At 33.7% G+C, this 17,500-nt stretch overlaps 1 protein-coding gene across 12 annotated transcripts in view; it reads left to right on the top strand.

Annotated features, from left to right (window-relative positions):
* Positions 1-17,500, top strand: part of robo2 (roundabout, axon guidance receptor, homolog 2 (Drosophila)) — a 687,764-nt gene that overhangs the window by 605,760 nt on the left and 64,504 nt on the right. For 8 of the 12 annotated variants that reach the window (XM_056473157.1, XM_056473166.1, XM_056473156.1 and 5 more), the window contains 2 exons: positions 2,193-2,219; positions 11,090-11,132. In XM_056473157.1, coding sequence (XP_056329132.1) covers positions 2,193-2,219; positions 11,090-11,132 — 70 coding nt within the window. The remainder of the gene's footprint in view (positions 1-2,192; positions 2,220-11,089; positions 11,133-17,500) is intronic. The other 4 variants (XM_056473160.1, XM_056473158.1, XM_056473165.1 and 1 more) reach the window with 1 other exon arrangement.

Here is a 17,500-nt window from a genome sequence, read left to right as displayed (position 1 = left end):
CACATTCTCTTGATATACATTTACAATAAAAAAAAGTCACTAAGACTTCAGTTTAATTTTAAGTTTGTGTCTTCTTTCTACACATCACAAAGCATTTTTAACAAGACAATGGTTTTGCTTTAAAATAAGATTATTTTACTTACCAGTTGTCAGATAATTTAGCTTGTTTTAAGGATAAAATAACTTAATTTTGATATTATTTCTGAAAACAAGACTATGTACATGTATATCTATATGTATATCTATATATATATATATATATATATATATATATATATATATATATATATATATATATATATATATATATATATATATATATATATATATATATATATATATATATATATATATATTTGGCACTGAAGTACCAACTCTGATTATTAGATCATTGCCTGCCTATTATTAAGATACTGGCTGCTTAAATAATCCTAGATCCTATAATCCATCATCCAAGCCAATACCCAATTAGTGTAATAACTACTAATCGTAACACTTCAAATAAGGTTGTATTAGTTAATGTTAATTAATGCATTTACTAACATGAACAAACAATGAACAATACATTGATCACAGTATTTGTTCATGTTAGTTAACCTTAGTTAATGAAAATACAGTTGCTCGTTGTTTGTTCATGTTAATTCACTGTGCATTACCTCATGTTAACCAGCATGAATTTAGATTTTAATAAGGCATTAGTGTGTTGAACTTCGATTAATAAATGATAGTAAATGTTAGTTCATGTCAGTAAATAAATTAACTAATAATAGCTTATTGTAAAGAGTAACCCTATTAATAAGCAGCAAGTTAGGAAGACAAAAGTCATAGTAATGGTTTATTAATAGCAAAGAGTTGTACCAAACTCACGTTTAAAAATAATAATAATAATAATAATAATAATTTGTATAGTATTTCTTTCTTTGTTTATTTTAATGATGTAAAAACAGCTTTTTGTGGTCCTGTTGCATTTTTAAAAAGCATTTGAATGTGTCGCAGCTTTGCTAAATGATGATTGGTCTAGACTGCAAATTGGCGGGACTTTAATGATGTGATATGTTGATGGAAAAAAATCAAGATTTTTAAAAATTATTTTCAAAATACAGTAAAACTAATTCAATTTTAATACATTTTATTTTTTATTATAATTACATCAGTCTACTTTAAGAAATATGCTAATTTAGTGATATTATAGTTGTTTTATTATTATTATTATTATTATTATTATTATTATTATTATTATTATTATTATTATCATCATCATCATCCTTATTATTATTATTATTATTATTATTATTATTATTATTATTATTATTATTATTTTAGATTATTATTATTATTATTATTATTATTATTATTATTATTATTATTATTATTATTATTATCATCATCCTTATTATTATTATTATTATTATTATTATTATTATTATTATTATTATTATTATTATTATTATTATTATCATAATCATCATCATCATCATCATCATTATTATTATTATTATTATTATTATTATTAGATTATTATTATTATTATTATTATTATTATTATTATTATTGTTGTTGTTGTTATTATTATTATTATTATTATTATTATTATTATTATTATTATTATTATTATTATTACTACTACTACTACTACTACTATTATTATTTAAAAACACTGTTCTACCCACTATTCCATTATTAAAAATACTGTTCTAAACAATATTGTTTACAAGTAATTTCTCTGTTTCAGATTAGTTTTCAATGCAACATAGCAGAAATATACAGTTGTCAAAATTTGAATTGGATCAAATAACATTTTTTCAGAATTGTCTCAAGATGAGAATGGGTGTTGAACAGGCAATTTTCATCCACCTTTTTTTTTTTTAACCGCTTGACCACTATATAGAAAATAAGTGTCACTTTTCTTTGCTTTCCTGTTCTTGAAAAGCTCCTGCCGCCACTGAAACACACTGTCCCTTTTTGTTTGTTATTTAATTTGTTACGCTTTATTTTAAGTGTGTTTGTGTGTCTTCTGTGTTGTCTCATTCCTTTGGCTGCTGTCTTGACTCTGATGGCATAAAGCAAAACCTCCAAACACACACCGATACGCATGCGATAATCATGCACAGATACACACAAACCTTCCAGAGCCCGACTGAGCACTGCAGGCTTTTTAACACACACTCTTCTCTGTCTTCTTGTTTTTGCAGTTCAGTCGTTCACCTTCACCCCTGCAGGTACTGTTCATTTGTCCCGTCTTTTTGAAACCACCATCCCTTGTTCCTGCATTTATCTTTCTTTTCTTTACAATATCAATATCACCCTTTTTCCATGATCCATGGTCGCAGGTCTTCAGATGATGCCCACCTGACTTTGTTTGCACAAAATTTGGAATAATTTATGATATAAAATAAATAAATAAATTTTATTTTATTTTATTTTATTTTATTTTATTTTATTTTATTTTATTTTATTTTATTTTATTTTATTTTAGTTTTAATTAATTAATTATTTTTTATTATTTTACTGTATATTATTTTATTATATATATATATATATATATATATATATATATATATATATATATATATATATATATATATATATATATATATATATATATATATATATATATATATATATTGATTTGTTATGGTTGTTTTTGTTATTATTATTTAATTATTTTTTATTTGAATATTTTTATTGATTTAATTGTTTATATATTTTGATTTTATTTATTTTATTATATTTTTATTATTTATTTAGTTAGATTTCTTATTGTTTTTATTATTTTTTACTTAGATTTATATTTTTAATTATTTTATTATTGATTTAATTGTTTATATATTTTATTTTATAATTTTTTTATTTAATTGTATTTATATATTTATTTTGAATTATTATTATTATTGTTGTTGTTGTTGTTGTTTAATTATTTTTAAATTTTTCAATTTTTTTATTTACATTTTTTATTTAATTGTTTATTTATTTAGATTTATTTTTATTTATTTTACTTTATTTATTTTTATTTATTATTTATTTATTTAAATTTAATATTATTTATTAATTTATTTATTACTTTTTTATTTTTTAATATTTGATTATTGATTTAATTATTTATGTATTTTTTTATTATTTGCATATTTATTTTGATTTATTATATATATATATATATATATATATATATATATATATATATATATGTATTATTATTATTATTATTAATAATATTATTGATTATTAATATTAATGATTATTGAATAGTATTGAATATTTTGTTTTCTTTTATTTTATTTTCGAAACATGGAGTTTTTTTTCTACAAAATAACAAGGTCAAAACCTAAAAATGATCTTGACTGTGTATAAACTGTAAAACCCTCAATATTATTATTAATTTTACACACCTTTATACGCTTCTGTCAAAGTCAGGTAGGAGATCTGTGAGCTGCAAGATCCTGCAGTTCTCCGTTCGTGTTTCTTTGTCCTTTTCTTCAGGTCATTGTTTTTTTCAGTGGTGGTCACCTGTGCTGGTTTCCTCATGTGGGTTTTCCATCTCATCTTTATCCTTCTTTTGTTCTCCTATTCTCTCTTTCAGATTTGTTGCTTGTGCAGGTGTTGTGAAATGTTTTTGTTCTCTTTCTGAGTTCTCCGCTCTTTGATTCATTGCTGTCTTTGTTATTATCCGCTTGAACAAACTTACATATGGGATTCAGTTGTTCTCTCCATACAAGGTTGTCGACATGTTTTCTGAAGGTTTTTCCATCTCCCTCTAGTGAAATATGCTTCTGTATGTTTTATTGTACAGTGGGCTAAATTAAAAATAGACTGCCTTTGGAATATGATACTAAAATACTGAATATGGTTTTATTCAGTATTATTCTTAGTATTGTATATATACAGTTAAAGTCACAATTATTAGCCCTCCCATTTTCAAATATTTCCCAAATGATGTTTAACAGAACAAAGGATTTTTCACAGTATTTCCTGTAATGTTTTTCCCTCTGTAGATAGTCTTATTTGTTTTATTTTGTCTAAAATAAAATCAGTTTTTAATTTTTTAAAACCATTTTAAAGTCAATATTGTTATTGACTTTAGCACACTCTTCACGCCAGATAAATAAGATCTAGCCTCGGACGCCAGAAATGTCTGTTTCTCTGGATATCCAGACAACAAGCCAGCGGAGCTGCCCAATACCCAAACCTGTTAACCAGTATTCAACTGAATTAACAGTCTCCGATCAATATAGAAGCTGACTGAAAAAGTTAGAGAGGAGCAGAAGTAGGAGACAAAGTACTAATGATAAAGAAAGAGCAGAGTTTATTAAATAATCTTAGTTGCGTATGATTCAGTGCTCAGACTTTGTCTGACCAGGATAAATCTAGCAAGTGTTATTATACCACAAGCAACAGAAATGGAAAATGAATGCTTCACAACATTGTCCAGAGACAATACAGACATTGAAATGGAGGCATTATCTTATTGCGTCGCTTGAATCTACACTGTCATAAGATTATAACAATATGGAAAAATTAAATAATAATAAAACAGTAATTATAGGAAAATAATAATAATAAAATATAAAAGCATAATAAAATGACAATTAATACTCAATAATATTAATCAAATCATTAACTAATGATCAATTCAATTCAATTTTTTTTCAATTCACCTTTATTTGTATAGCGCTTTTACAATGTAGATTGTGTCAAAGCAGCTTCACATAAAAGGTCACAGTAAATAGGAACAGTGTAATTCAGTTTGTAGTGTTTAAGTTCAGTTCAGTTTAGCTCAGTTCAGTGTGGTTTAACAATCACTACTGAGAGTCTAAATATTGAAGAGCAAATCCAACGATGCGCAGCTCTATAGATCCTGAACCAGTGGCGACAGCGGAGAGGGAAAAAAAACTTCACTAATGGCGGAAGTGAAGAAAAAAAACCTTGAGAGAAACCAGGCTCAGTTGGGCACGACCATTTTAATTTCTCCGCTGGCCAAACGCCATCAATAAAATGATAAAATGATAATTATATAAATGACTAATGATCATATGATTAAATAAAATAATTAAATGAAGAATAAATGAATAAAAACAAATTAAAATAAAACACAAATAAATGGTTGTTTTTTTGTAACAACACACACATAAGTTTGCTACAAGGATTCTCGGATCCTTAGTTAGATTCTTCAATATTATTAGCCCCCATGAACAATATTATTTTCAGATAATCTACAGAACAAACCATCGTTATACAATGACTTGCCTAATAAGCCTAACTTGTCTAATTAACCCAGTTAAGCCTTTAAATGTGACTTTAAGCTGAATACTAGTATCTTGAAAATTATCTAGTTAAATATTATATACTGTCATCATTGCAAAGATAAAAGAAATCAGTTATTTGAGATGAGTTATTAAAACTCTATTATGTTTATAAATGTGTTGAAAAAAATCTTTCCGTAAACAGAAATTGCAGACAAAACTATACAGGGGATCTAATAATTCAGGAGGGCTAATAATTCTAGCTTTAACATATATACATACATACATACATACATACATACATACATACGTACGTACGTACGTACGTACGTATGTATGTATGTATGTATGTATGTATGTATGTATGTATGTATGTATGTATGTATGTATGTATATAGTGTATATATATATATATATATAGTGAATTGTCCTTTGTTGTAGCTTTTAACAAATGCCATTTTCCTGCTATATACTGCAGAAAATATCATGAGTAGTATGCTATTCCCAACATCGCCTTATTGCCACCGACCTCATAATTTCAATCCATCAAATATCCTCCCATCCTCAAATACGGTCACGCTGCCATTGATTTTCCACTTTATGTTCCCAATAGCAGAGAAATGTTAGTAATTCAATGGTTGGTTTATCCGCAAGTGACGTGATATACAGGAGACTCACAGGCCTACAGAGGTTAACCAGTGATGACCTGATCCAGTCACACGCTCGGCCACAATCACAGTGTGAATTGATAACAAAAAGCCAAAAAGAAGAAAAAAATCACTAAGGCTCGCTCCAGGTCTCTCAGGGATTGAGGTGTGCTTTTATCTTGTTGGAGGGTTTCGCTCCTAACTTCATTACAGATGAAATCAGTCTCTCTGCAAAAGCGGACACCACTGCACTCCACTTTTCCAGAGATAAGACCATGGCAGTCAGGTGTCTGAGTCGTATGGCCTCAATATCCCTCGTCTTCGTTTTAATGCACTCCAGTGGTCTCTCCTCGCCACTGCTTCAGTGGGCTTCAAGGTTGTTGGCTCCCAGGGGACGGCATCTTTCTTGGTTTTCAGCGCCCATGTGCCGAGCAGATAAGTGTAGCGTTCAGGTGCATTACTGACACTCCAGACCCCATGTGTGTGATGCTTGCGGAGGCAGCGGCCCGTGCAAGTCAAAAATAAAATCAGATTATGTTGAATTTACTAAGAAACAGTGGTTCATGCACTTTTCACTGCAGTTTGGACAAACAAAAGGGGGGTGTGTAATTCAGTCGTTGAAGCATCCGTGCCGTTTACTTTGTTATTATACTGCTTTGAGTTCTATTTGTTGACAGGACTCTTGCCCAAGAAGAGATGTGATGCAAATGTTTACTTTTTTTAGTTTACAAATATGGCATGGTGGCTCAGTGGTTAGCATTGTCATCTCACAGCAAGAAGGTCGCTAGTTTGAGTCCCAGCTGGGCCAGTTGGCATTTCTGCGTGGAGTTTGCATGTTCTCCCCATGTTCACGTGGGTTTCCTCCGGGTGCTCCAGTTTCCCAAAGTCCAAAGACATGCGCTATAGGTGAATATGGTAAACAAAATTGGTCGTAGTGTGTGTGTGAATGAGTGTATGGGTGTTTCCCAGTACTTGGTTGTGGCTGAAAGGGCATCTGCTACATAAAACATATGCCAGAATAGTTGATGGTCCGATGTGGCGACCCCTGATAAATAAGGTACTAAGCCAAAGGAAAACGAACTGAACATGGTATTGTATGAGCAATAATGTTGTTATTGAATATAATGCCTCATAACTATAAGTTGTAAGGGAAATAGGGTGTTTTGCTTCCTTATGCATTTGTAACCCTTCTGGTTCTACTTGCACCACTTGAAGTAGGGTCTGAACCGGTGTCTTACCCACAGCCTCAAGCATAGGTTGCCAGTTTCGCTCTTTTGGTCAAAGGGATGAGGTTTATTCACTCAGCTCGGATGCACTAACCCCCCTCAGCCTCATTCCCATCTGGGTCACGCCACCAGTCTAACCTCTCCAGATCTGCCTGGACTGCTTTGAGCGGTATTCGAACTGGCACCTCTGGCACTGGAGAGCACTAACAAGCATGCTAATGACTGCACCCTCTAGCATCAGTGTGCCTCTTGTGAGTAGGGGAGTTAGGTTTACTTATGCAGCTTCTACTAGCTGCTCTTTATAACACTAACCTCACTCCCATCTGGGTCACAACACCAGTATATCCCCTTAAATATTGGCCATACTATTGAGTAGCATTCCACCTGGCATATCTGGAATGGGAGGTTGCTTAGAAGTATGCTAATGACCACAGCTGCAAGTATCAGTTGCTATTGTACTTTATTTGCATGCAGGGAAGTTAGGTTTGCTCGCACAGCTCTCCTACAGTAAACCCCCCTCAACCTCACTCACATCTGGGTCACGACATCAATGCAATTCCTTCATTTCTTTTCGCACTACTCTGGAAGGGATTTAGGCAAATCTAGCATGGAAGAATGCTAACAAGGATGCTAATGATGGTAGCCTTCAGCATCAGTCAGTAGTGTACCTCTTGCGACTAAGGAAGTTAGGTTTATTTATGCAGCTCTTACTAGCTGCTCTCCATAACGTTAACCCCACTCAACCTCACTGCCATCCATTTCACAACACCAGTAAATCCCCTTCAATTTTGCTCATTCTATTGAGTAGCATTCGAGCTGGCATCCCTGAAACGGGAGGTTGCTATGAAGGATGCTAATGACCACAGATGCAAGGAATGAGTTGCTATTGTATCTCATTTGGAGGCAGGGAAGTAATGTTTGTTCACACAGCTCGCCTAAAGTAAACCCTCCTTCAACCTCACTCGCTTCTATAGAGCAATGCAATGCCTTCAGTTCTTCTCGCACCACTCTGGGAGGGATTTAGATTGGCAAATCTAGCATGGAAGAGTGCTAACAAGGATGCTAATGATGGTAGCCTCAAGCATCAATCTGTAGTGTGCCTCTTGTGACTAGGGGAGAGAGGTTTACTTTTGCAGCTTTTATTAGCTGTTCTCCATAACGCTAACCCCACTCAACCTCACTCCCATCCCGGTCACAACAGCAGTATATCCCCTTCAATTTTGCTCATACTATTGAGTAGCATTCCTGCTGGATTGGAAGTTTACTAACAAGTATGCTAATGACCACAGTTACAAGCCTCAGTTGCTATTGTACCCCATTTATGACCAGGGGAGTGAGATTTGCTCACACAGCTCCCCTACACTTACCCCATCTACCCTCACTCCCATCTGGGTAACACCATCCTATGCAAAGTCTTCAGTTCTTCTCACAGCACTTTGGGAGGGATTTAGGCAAATCTAGCATTGAAGGATGCTAATGATGGTAGCCTCCTGCATCAGTCAGTAGTGTGCCTCTTGTGACCAAGGGAATGAGATGGGATTTATTCCCAAAGCTCTTACTTCCTGCCCTCCATAACACTAACCCCACTCAACCTCACTCCCATCCAGGTCACAACACCAATATAACTCCTTCAACTCTGCTCGTACTACTAATCAACATTCGAGCCGGCATACATAGATCGGGGAGGTATTAACAAAGATTCACCACAGTTACAAGCCTCAGTTGCTAGTGTACCCCATTTATGACCATGAAAGTGAGGTTTGCTCACAGAGCTCCCGTACACTTACCCCATCAACCCTAACTCCCATCTGGGTCAAGCTACCAATCCAATGCCTCTAGTTCTCCTCGCACGACTCTGGAAGGGATTCAGATTGCCATGTATGGTGCTAACAAGGATGCTCAAAGACTCATTCCTTATGTGCCAGCCAGTATTGTGCATCTTGCAGCGAGGGGAATGGAGTTGACTCACACAACTTTTACTAGCTGACATGCATTAAACTAATCCTCATCAACTTTACTCCAATCCGGGTCACGGCACCAACACAAATCCTCCCATTCGACTCACACTGCTCTGAATAGGATTCATATTGGAGTCTTCAGCATGGAAGTCAGGCATGCGAGCGAAGATGCTAAAGACCACAGAATCCTACAAGCTGTCCCCTGTTACGTCTCTCAATCTCTCTCGTATTTAGATCATGGCACCAATATTTACTCATATCACTCCATGCAAGATTTAAGCAGGCATATGTAGCATGGAAGACCGTCATGTTTACAAGTTTGTTAAATAGAGCCTTCTACTGGCTGTCCTCTATTACCCACCTCAACCTCATTCCCATCCGGGTCATGGCACCAGTTTAACCACTCCAGTTAGACGCACATACTACTCCAAGGCATCTTAACAAAGAGATTAAAAAACTGCAATCTCTATTGTGCGTTGTTGTGAAGGCAGAGGATTGATGTTTACTCACACAACTCCTACTAGCTGACCTCTGTTACATATATGTATCGCACTTGTTCAAAGTTTTAAAGCAGGGGGGGTCCAAACTCGGTCCTAGAGGGCCAATTTCCTACATATTTTAGTTCCAACCCCAATTAAACACACCTGAACCAGCTAATCAAGCTCTTTCTAGGTATGCTAGAAACTTCCTGGCAGGTGTGATGATACAAGTTGGAGCTAAACTATGCAGGACACTGGACCTCCAAGCTTGGACACCCCTGTCTAAGAGGCACCAATGAGCCTTGGTTGGAATCTTTGTTTTATTCTTGTATACTGGAGCCAAATTGTCTTCATTTTCATAGTTTCCTGCAAACCCTGTGAACATTCTAGTGTTTATAGAACAAAGAAGAATGGTCAATACAGAAAGGATGGGAAGGTGTTTTTGTTCTGAAAAGATATGCAGGCACTTGTGTTTGATCGAGGCCGTCGGGTGTTAAAAATGGATAATCCAAATACATCTGTTAACACAAACAAAACACTTTCCTCCTTTAAACCTGCCATCGCTGTGAGGCTAAATCAAGTTGCGCTTGTGCGGGAAGGAAGGATTTGATGGAATTTTTATATGGCCGATTTTGTCGTGCCGCAGTAAATGCTTATTAAAGAGGAGTAATCAGTTTTCATATTGGAGAGAGTGCTTATCTGGAGCTCAGCCTAAAGCTGAGACCAGCGCCAGTCTACGGGCCACATCAAAGCGTCAGCAATGTGTCCTATTGTAGATAGGCACTTAACAGACCCACACACACACATAAAACAAGTCCCTTGGGGAGAGAAATACCTTTAGTGTTTGTTCTCAATTTACTGAAATGCCAGATTCCGGAATTAGCCGTGAATGCAAATAAACCCAACAAACCATGTGCTCAAAGGAGAGATGGACGCTGGTTAGTGTTCATCAAGTTGAATGCCTGGACTGTTTGTGTGTCAGAAGAAGTGATGGATTGTTAACCGTGGAGAGAAAATGTCACCGATCTAATTCGGATTCTCCGCAGGGTGTCTAAACAGACCAGGAGTCACTTTGGATTAGTTAAAATGATGTTTGTTAAATAGGGAAAATTTTAAATTCGGATTTATTTACTCATGCCATTCCAATCTGTACGTGAAAAAAGCTCAACATTGTTTTGCATCCCATTAACATTTGTTGAATGGAATTATTTTACACTTGATTTAGACTATTTTTCCTTAATAATCCATTACTTTAGTGTTTCTTTTTGAACACCATTTGAATAAATCACTTTCTTTTGGCAAGATTGTGAAGGAAAAAAGAAACTAAATAGGAGTTGCCTTGATTTCATCCATTCATTAGTGATTTATTTAGCAGTTTGAGAAATTCTGAGCCATTTGTACAGACTTTCCAGCTGTGTAAATGTTCATGTTTCAAAACAATCAGGAATTAAGACGAGAATAAGTAATTCATTTCTTGTTATAATGAATGTAATGATGACTCAGTCTCTTTCTCTCTGTTTTCTACCCTTTTTCTGACCCCAGTGACGTTCCAGCGTGTTGATGGAGGCTTGATGAGCAACGGGAGGTAAGATTCCTGTCATCTGCTCTCTCGTTTCCCCTTGTTTTTCTTCAGCATGCCACAAAACAGCGCTGGTTATTATCTTTGTGCCAATCACCTGCCTTTAACCTTCAAAGACCAGCCCCTCAATTCCAAACCTCATTCATATTCTGTCCATCATCCTCTGGAAGGTCATCAAAACCATTATCCTCTACAAGGCAGTCGTCTTCCAGCCCGCACTCCGCTTTTAAGGGTTCGCGCCATCGCTGCACTGTTAGAAATTCATCTTAAGGGACGCTTCGGAAGGGAGAATTGAAAGGTTGTTTCTATAGCTTTCCGTGAGAATTCTTGTGACACACAGCCGTTTCTCATGGGTCAGCAGCTTGATTAACCTTCTAAAAGTCACGGCAGAGTCCATCAATGCGGAACAATTCTTTGCATAACCATTAAAACAGGCTTCTTTCAGATATAAAGAAATAATTCAACCAGATATATTCAAGATATTGGGCACTTTGCTGGTGTTAAACAGGTGATCTGTGATCCCAGGAGAATCCATATCAGTAATCGAAGGCAAGATTATATATTTATATATAACATTATCTTATTATTGCATTGATATACAATTATACTTATAAATTTTATCTTCTATCTTGAATAGTAAAATATAAAATTATATTATTTGAAGTAATATTACTCTAATATAAACACAAGTATTTAGAGAACTATTAAGACAACTGAAATTAAATTTTCTATATTACAAAATAAAAAGCATTGTCTTGCTGATTCATTTAATACTAAACAAATATTTTATGCCTGTGTGTATAATGAATTCATTCAAATGAGATCTAGTCTAGTATAGTAAGTCTAGTATAATATTAGACATTGTCAATTTAAAATTATCTAAAGTGTATTTTACTGCTATGTAAAGAAGCTATTTGAACTTTATACGATCTATTTATAAACTATTATAAATGAATTAAATAGCTTATTGTTTAAATTTTGTTAATTTAACAGTATTTCGCTGTTAAGTATTTCCTGTAGAATATACAGTAACTTACTGGCACCTACTGTAAGTTGCTTTAAAGTTGCCAGTAACTTACTGTAAATCAATTACAGCGAAAATACTGTATTTACATTTACAGCACAGTTTATCTTGTTCTATATGTATTAACAGTATTGTATATTTTTACCGTACAATATGCTGTAATTTTCACAATGCAACTTTAAAATACAGTAACATACTGCATAACTGTCCTGCAGTTAAATTAAGGGGGTAAAGGTGAAATTGTAAATGTTATTTATGCTTACAGCACCATTTATCTCACTGTTTATGTATGTACAGTATAGTATATATTTACTGTAAAACATACAGTAATTTTCACAATGCAACTTTAAAATACAGTAGCATACTGCATAACTGTCCTACAGTAAAAATAAGGGGTAAATGTGAAAATGTAAACGTTATTTATTCTTACAGCACCATTTACCTTGCTTTTAATTTATTTACAGTAAAGTATATTTTTACTGTAAAATACACAGAAATATTCACAACGCAGCTTTAAAATACAGCAACATACTGCATAACTGTTCTACAGTAAAATACAGTTTGTATTGCAGTTAAATACTGTGTAATTTACAAAAATCATTAACTAAACGCAGATTTAAAATACAGTAACATAATGCATAACTGTCCGACAGTAAAATTAAGATGTAAATGTGAAAATGTAACTGTTATTTACGTTTACAGCACCATTTATCTTGCTTTATTTGTATTTACAGTATTGTATATCTTTACTGTAAACATACAGTAATTTTCACAATGCAACTATAAAATACAGTAACACACTGCATTACTGCCCTACAGTAAAATTAAAGGGGTAAATGTGAAAATGTAATTGTTATTTATGTTTACAGCACCATTTATCTTGCTGTTTATTTATTTACAGTGTAGCATATCTTTGCTGTAAAACATACAGTAATTTTTACAATGCAACTTTAAAATACAGTAACATACTGCAAAACTGTCCTACAGTGAAATTAAGATGTAAATGTGAAAATGTAAATGGTATTTACATTTACAGCACCATTTACCTTGATGTTTATTTGTTTATTTGCAGTATAGTATATATTTGCTGTAAAATATACAGTAATATTCACAACGCAGCTTTAAAATATAGTAACATACCGCATAACTGTCCTACAGTAAAATTAAGATGTAAATGTGAAAATGTAACTGTTATTTACGTTTACAGCACCATTTATCTTGCTTTATTTGTATTTACAATATTGTATATCTTTTCTGTAAACATACAGTAATTTTCACAATGCAACTATAAAATACAGTAACACACTGCATTACTGCCCTACAGTAAAATTAAAGGGGTAAATGTGAAAATGTAATTGTTATTTATGTTTACAGCACCATTTATCTTGCTGTTTATTTATTTACAGTGTAGCATATCTTTGCTGTAAAAATATACAGTAATATTCACAACGCAGCTTTAAAATACAGTAACATACCGCATAACTGTTCTACAGTAAAATACAGTCACTTACAACAATAATTAACTAAATACACTATACATCACATATTTAAGCAATTTAGACAAATATTTAACTGAATTTGAGCATTTTGATATTTAAAAAAAAATGTAAAAGTTATTTTGATGGATTACTATGTGTAGTCGAATGTATGGTTTTCCCATGTGCACCCAGTTTTATCAGCAGATGCACCCACAGCGACGCTACACTTATACATCAAGCTCGCTCTGATATCGCATGTGACTGATGGATCAAAATATGCGATCTGCCTGTTTGTGTACCCTGCATTCTGTCAAACACACACCACGCACACACATACTGTACGTGTGCACACAAATCTGCGCTCATCTCCCTTCACGGACGGCTAGCTGCTCATAAATCTCACCCCCCAAAAAGAATTAGCAGGAACAATTTAAGCAGAGAAGGGTTTTATTTTATCATTTGTCAGCCCCCCTTTCTGTCCCCGCCGCCTTACGGACCCCCACAGTGATAAATTTGCCTGTCACCTCGGCTGGGCGGCTGGAATATGAGCACGTGTAATAATGTAAAAATAATTACCCCAGGGAAAGGCTAGGCTAACCCTTCCGGAATCTTCTGACGGGCTTCGCGTTTTTTTAGGGGGCAAAAAGGAGAGGAAGGATTCATTTGAATGACACTAGTTACCTGCTGGATCTAGAGAATCAGGGGTGTTTTGTTGTCTGTGGGTCTTTTATCACACCTGACAGGACAGATCCGCTCAGAATATGGATGTTTTCTTTCTGTTTTCCCTGTGTTATGCCCCTTTTTCATAGGATGTCAAATAAACCTCTGGTGTCCACAGAATGTGTCTGCAAAGTTTCAGCTCAAAATACCCCACAGACCATTTATTACGGGTTGTCAAATTTGCACCTGTTTCACTGCAAAATGATGCTTTGAGTTTTTGTCTTGTTTCTAGTACAAATATCTAAAAATTCTTTAATCTAGACAAGCAATACCTCTCTTGTTTTCAGAAATAATCAGTCAAAATTAAGTTAGTTTTTCCTTAAAAGAAGCTAAATAATCAGCCAATTGGGTAAGCAATATTATAATTTTGTTTTCGCTTCGAAATAAGATTATTTTTATGCTAGGAAATGCTTCTTGGTTTAAGAATTTGTTGATATTTGGGCTAAAAACGAGACAAAAAAATCTAAGACAAGCATTTTTCAGTGTTGTGTGTTAGCAAAAACATGTGACTTTTCCTTTAAATGCAAATGAGCTGATCCTAGAAGAGGGCGGGGCCTTTACAGGCTGTTCTGAAGATCCAGAAACCACAAAACAAGCAAATCTCACACAGCCAAAACATCCTTATATGTTGATAAAAGAGCCAGACAATGGTGTAGAAGAAAAGGTTACAACTGACTGAACCAAGACATTTCTTAATGGTTAGTGGGTATACTTATGTAGTTTTTGTGAAGGGAATACAGCATGTTACTGCTTTTTTCTGTAGTGGCTTCGCAAATAAGTATTATACAAATAGTATGACTATTGTCTTATCTTTACAGAAAATGTCACGACAATACAGTTCATGTTAAATGTGAGTTTTATGCTGACTAATCGATTAATCTAATGGCATACAGTATAGCTATAACTAAAGTGACATTAGCCGCACAGCACATTCAGAAAGAAAATACAGAAATATTCTCAAAATATAAAGTGACATTGGTTTATATGTGAACTGAACCTGGTGTAAAATGTATTTTGCCCAAATATATAACACTTTAACAGCATTCTTTGACAGAAATGGTCCCCATACAGTCAACATACGTAATTTGAAGCGTGAAATCTGAATGCCAATTTTTATTTTTTGTTTATTTGTTTGTTGTTTTTTTCAGATGCTTGCAAAATATAATTACTTAAACAGAAGTTATAAGCACTTTAACATGGAAAAAGTCCAATGCAATGTCACAGCAATTCATAGCTTTTTGATTTAGTGGCTAAATATCTTTTGCACAGTGAAGTCTGAAATTTTCATATGCGGTTTTTCATATTAAAATCTGAAAAATTTGTCAGACAGAATCGTTCCACAATCACCTGCCACAAACGGTCTTTGTGTGCCATGTCTTTGTATTCCATGCATTGCTTATCGTAGTGAGCTTTGTATTAAAAGACCAAGTGCATTCGTTTCTCCATTTTGGATTTAGCCTTTCGCTTGTACGACAGCCCTGAATTGTCAAAACACCTCACAAAATACCTTTTCAGATGCGAAAAACAAAAAAACTATTCAAATTTCGGAGGCAGTGTGTCAATGTGATTGACAAAATGTGAGGTCGAATGTATTTTTTAACGTGTGAAAATAAAAAAATTGTTAAAAAAATGAAAATTAAAAAACAAAAAAATTTGGATTTAGTTAGCAATAACCTTAATTCTTATAAATTTGTACGATCTCATTTTTACATTTTAGTATGACTTGCTCATCCCTCAATGACATTTGGGTTGAGGGGTGGGGTTTGTGTGTGCGTGCCTCTTTTTAAAAAAACATAATAAACATGAGTTTTTTTTCAACGTGAGGCCAGATTTATTTTTTAACGTGCAAAAATTACAGACAAAAACTTCAGATTCGGTGTGCACTAACCTTAATTTGTATGAATTTCTACAGTCTTATTTTTACATTTTAGTATGGCTTGCCAATCCCTCAATGACAATTTAGTTGTGGAGTGGGGTATGTGTAGACACACCTTTTTTTTTAATTAATAAAGCGTGAATTTTTATTCTGATTGAATTGTATGTATATGTACAAACTACCCACTTTTCGTAAAATAGCCATTTTGGATTTTTCCTTTGACTTGTACGGTGGCCCTGAATTGTCAAAACCTCTCAAAACGCCATTTTGGATGCAAAAAATTGAAAGAAAACTAACCCGATTCGATTTTTTATGACGAATGAAAGATTCGGAAGTTGTGTGTTAATACGATTGACATTACATGAGGTCAAATGTAATGTTTGTAACATGAAAATTACGTACGAAAAATTTCTGATTCAGTGTGCAATAATCTCTCATTTTTACATTTTAGTACGATTTGTTCATCTATTATTCAGCTTCATCTTTGTCCCAATGGCAGGTTTTTTTTTTAAAAAAAACATACATTTTCATTCAAATTAAATAATTTGTATTTATTCATAAAAACTATCCACTTTTCGTACAATATGTGAAACAATAGCCTTTGCTTGTGAGGTCAGGCTGGATTTTCATTCAATTTCTGTGAGCTATACGATTTTGTCTTTTGCTTATACAGTGGCACTGAATTGTAAAAACACCTCAAAATTCGAGAAATTTTAAAAAACTAACCCAATTCGAATTTTTATGGCGAACGAATGTTTCGGAGGCAGTGTGTTAATACAACTGACAAAACGTGAGGTCGAATTAATTTTTTTAACATGTGAAAATTACAGGTAAAAAAATTCGGATTCAGTGTGCGATAACCTTAATTTGTACGATCTCGTTTTTACATTTTAGTACGTTTTGTTCATCTCCTAATGGCAGTGGTAGGGAGGGGTTTTGTGTGGGCACGCCTCTTTAAAAAAACATAGATGTTTCATACAATATGTCAAATAATACGATCTCCTGATGAAATCGGGCTGGATTTTTCATTTAATTCCTGACAACCACATGTCTCCTCATTGTCTCATCTGCTAGATCTGCGGATTGAAGGTGTTTCGGTGTCTGAAATTAAAGCCTCAGCGTGTGTCACATGATTCTCCCGCAGGAAATGAAGTTCTGCTGATTGATTTGAAGATTTTACCCGAGATCCCGTGGGTCTCCTGTCTAATCAAAGAGGACGTCCACTTGTGTCTTTTTTTGTAATAGTGATACCTTGTCTTTAGCTACATGGCACCCT

Source organism: Danio aesculapii, chromosome 15 (assembly GCF_903798145.1).
Source record: "Danio aesculapii chromosome 15, fDanAes4.1, whole genome shotgun sequence".
NCBI classification, from domain to species: Eukaryota; Metazoa; Chordata; class Actinopteri; order Cypriniformes; family Danionidae; genus Danio; species Danio aesculapii.
This window is presented reverse-complemented; position numbering and strand designations above follow the sequence as displayed.